This window comes from Gymnoscopelus braueri (assembly GCF_963280865.1).
Source record: "Gymnoscopelus braueri genome assembly, chromosome: 5".
In the NCBI taxonomy this organism is placed as follows: domain Eukaryota; kingdom Metazoa; phylum Chordata; class Actinopteri; order Myctophiformes; family Myctophidae; genus Gymnoscopelus; species Gymnoscopelus braueri.
Genome location: NC_137606.1, coordinates 36,712,013 through 36,727,012, shown reverse-complemented (window position 1 = coordinate 36,727,012; position 15,000 = coordinate 36,712,013). Strand labels below are relative to the sequence as shown.

The 15,000-nt window shown below is 47.6% G+C and overlaps 1 protein-coding gene across 1 annotated transcript in view; it reads left to right on the top strand.

The window, feature by feature from the left end:
* dscaml1 (Down syndrome cell adhesion molecule like 1) overlaps positions 1–15,000 on the top strand; it is a 134,651-nt gene that overhangs the window by 74,618 nt on the left and 45,033 nt on the right. The window contains 7 exon segments of the mRNA XM_080428659.1: positions 22–321; positions 5,068–5,073; positions 5,076–5,161; positions 5,163–5,213; positions 5,700–5,714; positions 5,716–5,830; positions 10,318–10,596. Coding sequence (XP_080284785.1) covers positions 22–321; positions 5,068–5,073; positions 5,076–5,161; positions 5,163–5,213; positions 5,700–5,714; positions 5,716–5,830; positions 10,318–10,596 — 852 coding nt within the window.

The window sequence follows — 15,000 nt, the reverse complement described above, 5'->3', positions numbered from 1 at the left end:
CCCCTCTCCTCCTTAACCCAGATGGCACGCCCCGTATCATCGCCTCCTTCAGTGAGCGGGTGGTGGTCCCCGGCGAGCCGTTCTCCCTCATGTGCGCCGCCAAAGGAGCGCCGCCTCCCACCATCACCTGGACCCTGGACGACGAGCCTGTGGCCCGGGACCTGTCGCGCCTTCGAGCCAGCCAGTACACACTGTCCAATGGCAGCACAGTCAGCCACGTGAACGTCAGCAGCCCGCAGATCCGTGATGGAGGGGTGTATCGCTGCGCCGCACGCAACTCGGCCGGTAGTGCCGAGTACCAAGCGCGCATAAACGTAAGAGGTGCCTGTCTACTTTTCAATATCAGTCATACAAGAGGCTTCTCACGGCCTGACCCCCCCCCCCATCCCTACTCCCTACCCTAACCCCTATCTTATCTTGTCTTATCTGATCCTATCCTATCCTATCCTATCCTATCCTATCCTATCCTATCCTATCCTATCCTATCCTATCCTATCCTATCCTATCCTATCCTATCCTATACTATCCTATACTATACTATCCTATTCTAACTATTCTTTACTCCTCTGTCTCTATCTCTGTCTCTGAGTCATTATGTGTATTTTATCTATGTTTGCTCTTGTGTGTGTTCATAGTATGTCTGTGTTCATTATGTTATTCCTTAGTTTGGGTTCATCTTGTTTGTCTTGGTGCGTCATTCTTCCTTCCGGCTATCTTGTTGTTTTCTTCTGCTCGGTTTGTTTTGTTTTTGTTCTTCTCGACCCATATGTCTGTCTGTCACTGTCTCATTTGATCTCTCTTTGTCTACTCTCTTTGTTAAGGTACTTGCGTGCACGCACACACAGGCACAGGCACAGGCACAGGCACAGGCACAGGCACAGGCACAGGCACAGGCACAGGCACAGGCACAGGCACAGGCACAGGCACAGGCACAGGCACAGGCAAACAGGCTTATACGTAGACAGACAGCTAGGCAGAGTCCAGATATAGGCTGAATTGGAGATGAAATGGAGACAGGAATGTGAGACACGAAGAAACTGTAGGAGCAGAACAAACAGATGGCCATGGACAGAGGGAAGAGGAGAGGAGGAGATGAAATGAGACTAGAGCACCCAGGAGGAGGAGTTGAGTGCCAGTGTGCATGGAGCGAGTGATAGTGAACCCTATAGTGACAGAGCTGGTGATGTCACTGTCATCGGGGACAACAACGATGAAGAGTGACAGTGACGGACAGCACTGTATCAGTCTGTCCACGTCTCTCTCTCTCTCTCTCTCTCTCTCTCTCTCTCTCTCTCTCTCTCTCTCTCTCTCTCTCCTCTCTATCTCTCTCTCTCTCTCTCTCTCTCTCTCTCTCTCTCTCTCTCTCTCTCTCTCTCTCTCTCTCTCTCTCTCTCTCTCTCTATTTGAGTTGTGTAGTTGTGACATGTGACTATGCTCTAAGGAGACATGCCAAAACGATTATTGGAGTGAGAATGAGCCAAAGAGTCTCAGCCCCTCCAGTAACGCAAGCTGACACAAACACTGACACACGCACACTGACACCCGCACACTGACACACACACACACACACACACACACACACACACACACACACACACACACACTTGCACAAGCACACGCACATGCAAGCACGTGCGCACGCACACACACACACACACACACACACACACACACACACACACATACACACACACACACACACACACACACACACACACACACTCACACACACGCACACGAGCGCGCGCGCACACACACACACACACACACACACACACACACACACACACACACACACACACACACACACACAGAGACAGTATCCACTTATTGTAATTTGATACAACACGTTCACAATGCAGCCAATCCTGATCAGCCAGGTATTCAGCAGTGAACGTGGCAAACAATGCAGACGTAATGATCATATTTTATATTGATTAAACATTGTCATATTTTGTCACATTGACATACTGAAGGACAATTAAAGGAAAACCTGAAGAAATTAGTGGTTATACAATTAAACAATTAACAACCTATCATGCTCTCATGCTCTGAGGAATGTAGCCTATATAAATGCTGACCAGGCCCACTTCCAGTTGACCTCGATTTTGGATAATGGAAAGAGAAAAGGTTTACTGTTAAAGTGACTGTGATAGAGGGTTGATTATTTGGGGCATGGATGGCAGCAGCTTCAGCCACAACTAAAGACTGCTCAACTGGCTAGAGTTTCAATTGGAACAGTGACTAAAGTGGCATCTGCATTTTCATCTATGGGAAAGACATCAGTGACTGGGGTTGGAAATTGTGGTGCAAAGTGCACATTTGACCCCTCGATGCTTGTGTATGTATTGGCGTGATATTTAAGGAAAAACAGAAATGCGTCCCGCGATATATCGCGATACGTTTTCGTGACGATATGTATCGTTTTGAAAAAAATATATATCGTTTTCGTTTTTTTTTTTTTTTTTACAATAATAATAATCAGGCATGCAAACAGCCCCGAAGTGAAAAGGGTGACAACATGTTGTTGTTTTTTCGGGTCAGGTGATTCAAAACGGCTATTGTAGCTGAAAAGCTACAAGTTCGCATATCTGAATAATGCAAAAACAGAATTATTTGTTTGCATTTGCTTTTTTTTCTCCCCCATATATGTTTCATAATAAAAAAAAGTGCGTATCGTATCGTATCGAAATCGTATCGAAGTTGTGAGCCAAATATCGTATCGTATCGTTTGGTGAAATTAGTGTATCGGCACACCCCTAATGCTTGAGCATGTCAATGCAGGACGTGATCAAACTATGTCACCAAGAACAGCCTGTTGACAAGTACTCAACTGACAAGAGAGGGATGCTACAATAGGGTTACAGTGCATAAGCCCCTCATTACAAAGACAAAATGCACACAAGAGTTCAGTGGTGCACAAAACATAGGCACTGGTCTACAGACATGTGGGGAAAAGTGATATGGACTGATGAGTCATATTCTCCATATTCTTAACAAGTGGGCGAGTGCATGCACTCCAAGAGAACAGTACAGGGTTGATTGCGTGACCTGACAGTGGCTCTGCTGAGGGGGCCTTTTTCCTGGCATGGTTTGGGTCCACTTAGACTGGAAGGGTCACTGCAAATCAATACAAAGTTATTCTGAGTGATCACCTTTATCCTGTGATGAAAATGATGTGAATCATATGCTACGTCCTTCAAAGTCACCAGATCTTGACCCAGTTGAACACCTATTGGAGGTTTAGGACAGACATGTTTAGACAGCGTTCCCCACTTTCGTAATCAAAGTTAAAGTGGTTCAAATTGACCAAAAAATGCAAACAAAAAGCAAAAGAAGAAACTGAGTGGACAGCCACCATCACACAAGCTGAAACTATTGTTAGAATGGTGTTCCAGCCCTCCAGTAGAGCTCCAGAGAGTTGCACAATCCATGCCAAGGTACAATGAAACTGTTCTGGTGGCTCAACACCTTACTAAGATACTTCATGTAGGTTTTTCCTTTAAATTGCCACCCATCTCAATGTCAGACATAATATGTTTGGATCACGTGTGTGTGTGTGTGTGTGTGTGTGTGTGTGTGTGTGTGTGTGTGTGTGTGTGTGTGTGTGTGTGTGTGGGTGTGGGTGGGTGTGTGGGTGTGTGTGTGTGTGTAGCGATGCGACAGTGCTGCTTAATAATACATCTTTGACTTGTCAGAGATGCGACTTCAAAGCTCCACACCCGCTGAGTGAGGGAGGAGAGAGAGAGGAGAGGAGACAGAGAGAGAGAGAGAATGGAGGAGGGAGGGGCAAAGAAAGAGAGACAAAAACAAAGATCTGAGGCAAACAATGGTGAGAAGGTCAGAGAAGAAGCAATGGATGACTGGGTAATGGTAGCTCCCTGTATCTTCAAATAGTGCAACACTTATTCTGTCTGTCTGTCTGTCTGTCTGTCTGTCTGTCTGTCTGTCTGTCTGTCTGTCTGTCTGTCTGTCTGTCTGTCTGTCTGTCCATCTCAGAGCTGATTTAAACGTTGTCATACGTCGATCTATATGCACAACACCTCGCGGATGCAAAGGGTGGTGAACTTGTAGATCTGCTATTTTCGGCAGGTGACACTCCATTATTGTCTATCCGTCTCTCTGCGTTTAACCCACTGTCCTCCTCCCCAGTGTTAGGACCATTATACACCAGGTACCGGAAAGACAGCCGTCTTTTTTCCCCCCCCATGGTGCTTTGCTCCTTTGTGGGCCGCTATGTGAGTCAATTAATTTTGTCCCACTTTGACTGCCAATTACCTGCTGTAGTATACTGCCCATCTCCATTGCCTCAAATGTTGCCCATGGAACTTGACCTTTACAGTCCTCGGCACTAAATGTTAATACAATACATGCTCGTTAGGCTGTGGCACGTAGAGAACAATGGGCTTCAGTTCAAGTTGTACATATAGTGGACGTGCCTGGACCACCCAGATCATTCTAGGAGTGTAATGCCCGATTTATACTTGGTTGTGTGCTGTCTCGTGCTGACGCACACCAAAAACAGCTATTTTTGGTGCGTGACACCGGAATCAACTAAGTATGAATCACCCGAATCTCTGAGATTGTGCAAATAGAACCAAACTGACCCGTAAGGGCACTGGAAACAGACACTAAAGCTTAATTCATACCTCATCCTACGACTGTGTCGCTCGCAGAAAATAACAGACTTTCAACTGATGAACAAAACAAAACAAATTGTTGTTTCACTGAGCGACACAGCTGTACAACGGAGGATAAAGAAGCTTTAGAAACAATTCTTTATAGGGGACAGATCTGCCTGCCCCCTTCATCTTCTTCTCTTCCTCTATTCCTTCCCTCCTTCCCCGTTCCCTTCCCAAATTCACCTTCCCTTTATATACCTAAAATTCCATATCCCACTTCTGACACCGTCAACTAATTACCTCCCTCTTTTCCTCTTGCTCTCTCTTCAATTCCCCCCCCCCCCCCTCTCTCTCTCTCTCCTCTCTCTCTCTCTCTCTCTCTCTCTCTCACTCTCTCTCTCTCTCCTCTCTCTCTCGCACTCTCTCCCTCTGTCTCTCTTCTCAGGTCCACCAGGATTCGGCCCATGAGGAACATCACTGCAATTGCAGGAAGAAACACTTTCATAAACTGCCGTGTGATTGGTTACCCTTACTACTCCAATCAACTGGTACAAGGAGGGGCTTCTGTTGCCTGAAACACCGATCTCAATGGTGGCTTTTTTATTAGATTTTTTATTTAGAAACGTGCTGTGCTGATCATGAAAGAAACTCTTGCATCCCTATACCGGGTGAACATTTGCAAAAATAGCCGATCTACCTGTTTTGTTTTGGATCAGGAGGGGGGCCTTGTAGAAGCCTGGGGAATCCTGTCAACTAATATGGGTTAAATTGGTTAAGGCCATCCATACCAACAATTATAACTATAAAGATATGATGAAGAACACAGTGTTTCCGTGGTTCATCAAATCACACTGGAAGTGTGACGATATTGTTCATCACTGTCGTTGCCGTTAATAATTGTGTTGTGGACACCATCCACTTCAGTCACAAGGTGTTTTTAAATGATATATTTATAGTTATCGCTGTAGTTATGGTGTGGGGCCCTTTAGTCATGCACTTTATTATCATCTCATCTCGTTTGACGGCAGTAGAAAACGGTCCAGCGAGCATCTTAATGTCTGTCTTCTGTGTGTCCAGGTGGTGTATGAGAATGGGGACGCTGAAGCTGAGTGACGTTCAGAAGGGGATGGATGAGGGGGCATACGTCTGCAGTGTCCTCATCCAACCGCAACTCTTCATCACCCAGACGGTCTACGTCACTGTCAAAGGTCAGTGTGGTGGGGTCACATTCAGGGCTGTGAATGTGTCAGAGGGTTGTAAAATATACATGTGCAGTGTGCATTGTATATACCACCAGCATGTGCTGGTAAATGCAAAAAATATACAAATCGTTTTGTTTAATAAAATGAAAATAAAGAAATACAATATTTACAAGCAGACGCTCTTAATCCGAGCGATTTACAGTAAGTAAGGACAACACAAGATAATACATCAAATGCATAGAAATAATAATAATAAAGTAATATATAAGAAAACCAATAATCCATTAATAACTACTACATACGTAAACCAAGAACCTATATCATCAGCCTGTACATTGAAACTATACACACTATAGGATGCCAGGTCAACAATGACCTGGCATCTGTCTACATAACATTCTATCTAAGTTACATTTTAGCCTTTGCATAAGCCTGCAAGGTCATCAAGGCCAGAACCACAGTCAAGTGGCTGGCTGAATTGACAAACCTGAACTGACTGGAGGTCTTTTTACTCTAGAAATGTACACAGAATGAAACTAGAAAAGAGGGCATATCTCAGGCCAGGTTGGGTTGCATAGCCAGGGCTATGGGTTGCAGTCGTGGGTTGTGGCCATCAGGGTGCGAGGAATCTGGGGTGAGGTTAGTTCAAGAGTTATAGGTTAAAACATAAAGGGGCCTGTTTATAGCACCCCCATGAAAAAATGTATGCCCCTTTTTTTTAAATCGGGGCTGTAGTGTCTGTCTTGGTTTGATGCTGATCGGTCCAGCAGTATCCAAGATTAACACAGGGTTGAAAATGTGATCTCCACCTCCCGGCCTGGCAGAGATAAAGATGTATTCTATCTATCCTACATACTGTATCAAAATATTATTAACCTGAATCTTCATTGAAATACATTTATAGCAGATTTTCACATGTCCTCGACTCACAACAGAACAATATGATTCAGGTTAAAAGAGCAGATCTATAACTTCACATAAAATAAGGCTGTGGATATACATGACTCATCTTTCGTAGGTGCATAATAGAGCTTTTAACAAGCTTATTGCCGAAGTGCTGGTGAGGTGAGCCATAGATAGACAATAAAGTAACTGGATAATAACTGACTGAGTATCTTTGGGTTGACAGGGTTTCTATTGTGGCAAAAAGTGGAGAGAAACTGTAAATGGCAAAAACGATGAATGTGGACGAGATGGACGGTAGGTGGGGGTGAATGAGACTGATTGAGAGCAGGAGGGGGAGAAAGTGAAACACAGGGGGGAGAGAGCGGGAGGGTGAGGGGGAGAGAGAGAGAGAGGAGAGAGGAGAGAGGGAGTAATGGGAGGGAATGCTAGAGAGAGCTGTATGCATTGCCTCTAATAACCTCTGATTAAGGGGCGGAGTGCCTAGTGCACCCTCTCAACCACTCAGCAATTACACAGAGCGGAGTCCTATTGTTCCAGATTGTGTTTGTGTGTATATGTATGAGTGGTGTATGTTTGTGTGTGTGTGTGTGTGTGTGTGTGTGGGGGGGGGTGTGTGGGGGGGGGGTGTATGATGTTCTGTATGTCAGCTTGTATCTTATTTGCTCTCCTCTATGTGTCTCTGTGGCGAGACATGCATGGCATGTTTGTTTTAGGAAGTTGTCGTCTGTGTGGGGGTGTGTGTGTGTGTGTGTGTGTGTGTGTGGGGGGGGGGGGGGGGTTGTGAGCATATCTGTCTGACATGTGAGGCCGCTGCTGCACGGTGGTCTTGGTGGTGTTCCTGTGTGTGTGTGTGTGTGTGTGTGTGTGTGTGTGTGTGTGTGTGTGTGTGTGTGCGTGCGTGCGTGCGTGCGTGCGTGCGTGCGTGCGTGCGTGCGTGCGTGCGTGCGTGCGTGCGTGCGTGCGTGCGTGCGTGCGTGAGAGCACACTTGTGTGTGCGTGCGTGCTCGTCATGTCTCTGATTTAATTAGATGAATTTTAACGAGGCCCAGATTAAATCCCCCAGATGTCTCAGCTGTAACCCCCCTCCCTCCCTCCCTCCACACCACCACCATCACCTCCACTGGTCTCCATGGCAACACCGTTCTTTCCCCCTGCGGATGGGGCTCTAATTAGAGCAGCTATTATGGGCTGGCTTGAGCAGGGCAGGGTGGGGTGGGACGTTGGGGTGGAGGGGAGGGGAGGGGTTGGTGGGTGGGTACTGGGTAGGTGGGCAGAGGGGCTGCAGTGAGGTGGGTAGTGGGTCTGGTAAAGTAGAGTTGTTGTGGAAGGATCGCTCTCGTGGGTTCAGGCTTAAGCCCGATTACATTTTTTTTTGTCGCATGATGGTGTCTTGCGCCAAAAATAGCCAAACTTCAAGCTCGCGCATTGTGAGCTTGAAAATCGGACACAACACCATCGCACAATGGAGCAAATTAGGCATGAATTCTATTTTATACCTTTTGACGAGTGTCGCCCGACAAAAATGACATTTCGTTTTTGTCACTTTTGTTTTCATTTAAATGTTTTGTGGAAAGGGTCTGGTCGACAGCAAAAAGCGAAAGCAATTTTTTTCTGATCGTGTGCCAGACAGGCAGAAAGCGACAGACGGACAGGCCGCTGCTTTAGCAATCAGCCTGTCAGCCAGAGAGACACATCCTTGAAACGGGTGCATCTGAAAATTCAAATTCAAACTCTGCCTACTCCCCGCCCTCCCCGTCCCCCGCCCTCATCACTCATCGCTCCCTCTCTCACTCCTGTCCTCTCCGTGCCCCCGAATCCTCAAATCTATCCGTCGACGCATAGCCTTGCCGTGTCTCCTCATCTGATTTTCTCTATGTTTCACTTCTTTATCTCCGTCTCAAATCTCTATCCTCACCTCTCCCTCACACCCCCCCACCACTCATTTTAACGGCCCCCATTTTTATTCACCTCTATTTTTCTGTCTTCATTTCCAATTGTCCCTCTGTCTCTCATTCTGTCTCCTCTCCGTCTATGCCCCCTGTTTCACCCTGTCTTCCCTCCTCTGCACTCTCCCCTTCTCATCCCTGTATTACCTTCTCTTCCTCCCTTTAACGGCAACTGTTAACTTGCGCAATTTCTTTTCCTCCACTATATAGTTCAGGGGTGTCAAACTCATTTTAGGTCATGGGCTGGGTTGGTCAAAATGGCACTTCGCGTGGGCCATGGGTTACATTTTGTTAACCACTTTCAACCTGGCATCCCTATTTTGGGCATATCGTTAGAGGTGACATTTAAAAAAAATACAAAACAATTGCAAAAATAGTAGCTCTGCAAACACAACATGTTGCAGTGTGACGCGTTGTGAGATTGTTAGAAGTCAGAGGTCAAAGTCAGAATAGTCAGAATATGTCCATGAATCACAAGATTATGAAATGTATACTTATATTTCCTTTAAAGATAAGGCAAATATTTGCATTTGCAATGATTTCCGAAGTACAATAACAATGGAGGCACATCTAATGTCTAATCTGGTATGCCATCTGGTTCAAATAACTTTATTAGGTGTCCTACCTGACACCAGGGTCAAAATGTCTCAATGGAAGACTCGGGAGACCACCTCCAACCATTGCAGATGTAGTTATTGTCAAGTCATGTTTATTTATATATATGTACTACATGTACTACACATGTACTACACTATATATGTCAAGTATATATACTTGACATATATACATTTAAAAACAACAGCAGTTGACCTGAAGTGATTTCCATTTGTATTAATGTACAGATCTTTGAGGGTGGTAGTGTTTCCCAGTCTTATTTGTGTGTGGCCACGAGAGAGAGAGAGAGAACACGCAGTGTTCATGGAGTATAGAAGCCGGCTTTAATGTTTAAATGAGCATTTTGATCCAGACATATCCACCCTCCTCTATTTCTCATTTGTCTTCCTCCTGTTGATATTTTCAATCTTTCTCCGTTTCCTCCTTTTCCTCCACTTCCGCTTCCAATTGCCTGCCCCCGTTCATTACTGCACAGGCAGCTATAATTATTCTTTATGTTTTTGACAAATGTCTTTGCACATTTCTTGCACATCACCTAATATTTAGTGTTATTTACACTAGGTGTATACTTTGGTCATCCTGCAAGAATGCATTATTCTGTGTATCTCGGTAGCTAATTTATTCGCCCATTTATATTCTGTATATTCTATATTCTGTATATTTTCCATTGGCCACCAAATAATCCTACCTCAGTAACCTACAGTATGGAAGATGCGATTTCAAATTCTAAATTGCCAGGTCACATTATATTGTATGCTATTTGGTCATTCTCTACACCAATTTCTGTGTAGCCTATATTGATACAGATTTGTCATTACTTTAAAATGTCTATACTTTTCATGCTCTACATATTTTGCACTTTATTACTACTTTTTACCCACTTGTGTTATCCCTTATTTACATAACATATGTTGGACATTGTTAGCACAGTCTACACCAACATCTCTGCACATACTGTACTTGCATGAGTATTTGACGAATACCGACCTCTTGAATACTGAATATTGACTTTAACTCTCTTCCCAGTTCCCCCGCTGATTCAGCCATTCGACTTTCCGGCGACCTCCGTTGGAAAGCTTATGTACATCGCCTGCGTGGTGTCGTCCGGGGACATGCCCATACACATCACCTGGCGCAAGGACGGCCAGGAGATCGTGCCCTCCTCGGGCATCACCATCGACACCAAGGAGTTCATGAGCTCCCTGCAGATCTCCAAGGTTTCCCTCAAGCACAACGGAAACTACACCTGCATCGCCAGCAATGACGCTGCCACCGTCAGCTCTGAGAGGCAGCTCACCGTCACAGGTATGTGGCTGGGTCCAGAGAGGCAGGGAGGGAGGGACAGTGGTGGAAAAATACTTAAGTAAAAGTATCAATACCACAATCTAGAAATACTCAGTTACAAGTAAAAGTCAGGTATTTAAAATGTACTTAAAAAAGTTAAAGTGCAAAAGTATTGTCATCAAAATATACTTAAAGTACCAAAAGTAAAAGTACTCATTATGCAGGATGTCCCATTTCACAAGCTCAATATACAAATCTTTTGAAAATAGCAGATCTACAAGCTCACAATGCATCAAATGGCCGAAGTATATATATGGCTAAAGTGGTTAATGCATGTTTTTTAATTATAATCAAAATCTACAAAGTAACTAGTAACTATGGGTTACGTGGTAACCCCAGTTTTATTAGTTCCGTTGTAAGATACTTACTTATGGGATATCATCGCTCTCTAGCGATGCACAGAGCACAACACATGAACTCCCGGTTACAATTCTTCGATTGGCTAGGGTTCTGTGACGCAAACCGGAAGCGGTTGGGTTATAAAACCCCCTGCGTCACTAGGTTCGTCCTCTTAAACCCTTCACTCTGCACGCTAGTTGAAGCGCACAGAAGGGGTATTTGGTAAGTATCTTACTACGGAACTAATAAAACTGGGGTTACCTACGTAACCCCTAGTTATTATTTCGTTCCTTCTTAAGATACTTACTTATGGGACACATAAACGCCCCCTGGGGAGTCCCAGGCAGCAACCCTACCCAACCCGTACGCCCATGGCCCAAGACCCTGACCTCCAGACGCATGACCCCTTAGGTCAAGACGGAAGGGATGTAAGACAAAGGCCCGTCAGACAAGTCTGACCCCTCCAAGAGAGAGTCAGGCCCCTTTCTCGCCCTTTCACCCCCGGACCTGGCCCAGCCGGTCCCGGGGAAGCAGAAAGGAGACTACCAGCCGGGGGAAGAGGCCAGCCCCAGGCATGCGCCAACCTCCCCTGACTATAGCTACCCCACCCCACCCAGACTGCGAGTGACACCCGTAGTGCCATCATGGTCAAGCTGGGGTCACATAGGTCAAGACCTCTGTCAAGGTTTCACAATGGCAGGCCAGCAGAAGGAGAAAACGTGCCCCAAAGTACGTACACTACCTCCCTGGCCGCCAATTGCCTCCACACCTAAGACTGTGGGCATCAACCCAGATGCCGCCACACCTTGGTTGTGGAAGAAAAGCCCCCACTAGCTATCACGCCAGTCCCAGACACCAAGGCCAGGCCAGGTTCCAACAGAAACCTCCTGCCGATTGTCTGAAAACTGCAGGTAACCTGGGCTCACAGAGAGCGCCTGCATGCCAACGCGTGTAGCTTACAGGGAACCAAGACCCGTCCACCGGCCTAATCCATTTAGAGCCGACCAAGCCTAGCCTTTCACGGGCCAGACCCAAAGGTCCAATGTCTGAGGGTGCTCGTGAAATACCTCATCCCCGCCCTGTCTCAGAAGGTCTCTGAACAGCGGGAGAGGCCATGGCTCGGCGTAGAGGAGAGGAGTAATCTCCGATCTCCACACACCCCATGCTGGAGCCACCAGCAGCACAGTCCCGACCCTGGATCCTGATCCTCTCCAACGTTGGAGGGATCAGTTCCAAGGGCGGGAAGGCATACAGCAGAACGTCTGGCCAGATGTGCGCCAAAGCATCCACCCCCAAGGAGAAGTCCTTGTGACTCATTGAGAAGAACCGTGGGCACTTCGCGTTCCCACCGGATGCAAACAAGTCAACCTGAGCCCGTCCGAACCGGACCCAGATCAGGTTCGCAACCTGCGGGTTGAGAGACCACTCCTCGTACCGAAGCTCGCCTCTAGACAGCAGATCCGCTCCGCTGTTGAGGAGGCCCGGTACATGGGAGGCGCGTAGCGAGGCTAGGCACGACATGCTCCAGAGCGTCAGTTCGCGTGCTAATTTGTCCAACACAACCCTTGCTTGTTGACATAGCACATCGTTGTGGTGTTGTCCGTTCTGACCAGAACATGGCACCCCACAATGCGGCTCTCGAACCGTTCGAGAGCGAGGAAGACTGCCAACAGCTCCAGGTAGTTGATGTGGTACTCCTTCTGAGCGGAGTTCCACACCCCCCTGGCTGAGTAGCCTTCGTGGACAGCCCCCCAACCTGAGAGCGTCCGTGGTAATCACTTTTCGTGACACTACCGCGCCTATCCTGACCCCTTCGGACAGGAAGGACGCCTGCGACCACGGCTGCTGCGTCGTTACGCACCATGGAGATACCACCACCTTTCGAGAGCTCATGGTGTGCGGGATCCTTAAAGCCCGCATCCACCTCTGAAAAGGTCTCATGTGGAATCTGCCCAACCGTATTAGGTGTATGGCCGAGGCCATGAGACCCGCCGCTTGCATGCATGTCCTGTACGTGACTCTGCGCCCCACGCGTAAAGAGCGCACACACGCCAGGAAGCTGGCTATCCTGTCCTGAGACAGGCGCGCCACCATTGTGGTTGAATCCAGAGAAATCCCCACGAAGGTGGCTCGTTGGGATGGGATCAAGACACTCTTTTGAGTGTTGATCGTGAACCCCAGGGATGTTAGGTGCGCAATGGCCAACACCGTGTGCCACGCCACCTCTTCCCTCGACCCCGCTGCCAACAGCCAGTCATCTATGTACGTCGCCAGACGGAGACCCTGTTGGCGCAGCGGGGCAATAGCCGCGTCCGTGCATTTCACAAAGACCCGAGGGCTTAGCGACATGCCGAACGGGAGCACCGTGTATTAGTATATTTTGACTTCAAAGCCAAAACGCAGGAACTTCCGGTGTGAGGGGTAGATTGGGACGTGAAAATAGGCATCCTTGAGATCTATACTCGTCCACCAATCTCCTTGACGTATCGAGCGTAACAATGTGGCCGTTGTCAGCATTCGAAAATGTAAGACCTTCAGAAATCTATTTAAACCTTTTAGGTTCAGAATAGGTCTTACGCCCCCCCTTTCTTTTTCACCAGGAAATATTCCGAATAGAAACCCCACCGGCTCTGATTCGGGGATAATTCTCTGATTGCACCCTTGCTCAGTAGTGTCACAACTTCCTCTCTCAGCGTTTTAGCGGCTTTAGCTTGGCCTGACGCTCGAGAGAAAACAACCGTCTGTTAAGGGAGATTTGCTGGAAAATTGCGACCTGTACCCCTTTTGGACCGTGCGCAGCACCCAGGGGTTTGGTTTGCAAGTTTTCCATCGCGCTATGCAACGAGCTAGAGGGTTCGTGGGGATGGTGGGGGCTAATGACGTCACCTGCTCCAAGGAGCGCTGGCCCGTTACCAAGGTAACTCGTGATACTTCCGGTCCGATCGTTCTGATCATTGGGAAGGCGTCCACGAGGGGCAGCAGCGGTAGCCTCTGTCCGTGCAACGGACACGATGAGCTCACCGCCTTGGAGGACGTGCCTGTTTCCATGGGAACGGGAGGCGTCGTCACTCCGGGCGACGTGACAGCGGAACCCTTCCTCTGTGTTGTTGTTACCCGGAACGATACTTTCGTCCCACCCGGGGAGTGTCGATGGGGTAACACCGGGGCCCTCCGACCTGTCAACTTCCGCCTCTTGACATCCGCCATCTTAGGGAGGTCGACTGGGCGGACCTTTTGTGCGGTGTTGCTGTTGTTACACGGAACAAGACTTTCATCCCACTAGGGGAGTCTTGGTGGTGTAACACCGGGGCCTTCTGGAATGTACACTTCCGCCTTTCCTCGTCCGCCATTTTGGGGAGGTTGAGGGAGGCCGCCATTTTGGCCTTCGACCGTCCTACAGATGAGCTTTGCAGCCATCTGCCGGACGGAAGAAGGAACTGCAATGGCGCAGTTAGAAACGTTTTTTTTATTACAGAGGGCCCCTGTTTCACATTCTGAAAACAACACTTTAGAGACATTTGATTCATAGCAATAGGTTCTACTACCTGCATTTGATTCATCATGTTCATGGCACGCACATGACCTGTCCCTACAGTGTTCGGAATGCCGTCCAGGGTGCAAACCGAACACTGAGGGCTCATAGCAGAGATTTGAGGACAGGGCACCCCATTTGCTTCGGGGTACGATCTGCCTCGATCATTCGAATGAGAAGAAATGAGCATTTGTGATTTTGGCAATAGGTTTATTCCACACACAGGATGCACATTTGACACACACATATCAGACTCAAAGGACACCGTGGCAACCGTATTGTCTTTAGTGTGGAGCCGCCCGTGGCCCTGTCCGTTGGGGCAAGAAGAGCGCCAGTTCTGCTCCCCAAGTGGGGAGCTGACCCCGCATGATACCGGCCAAGTGGCCGTGACGGGATCAGCCAAAAAGACGAACCTAGTGACGCAGGGGGTTTTATAACCCAACCGCTTCCGGTTTGCGTCACAGAACCCTAGCCAATCGAAGAATTGTAACCGG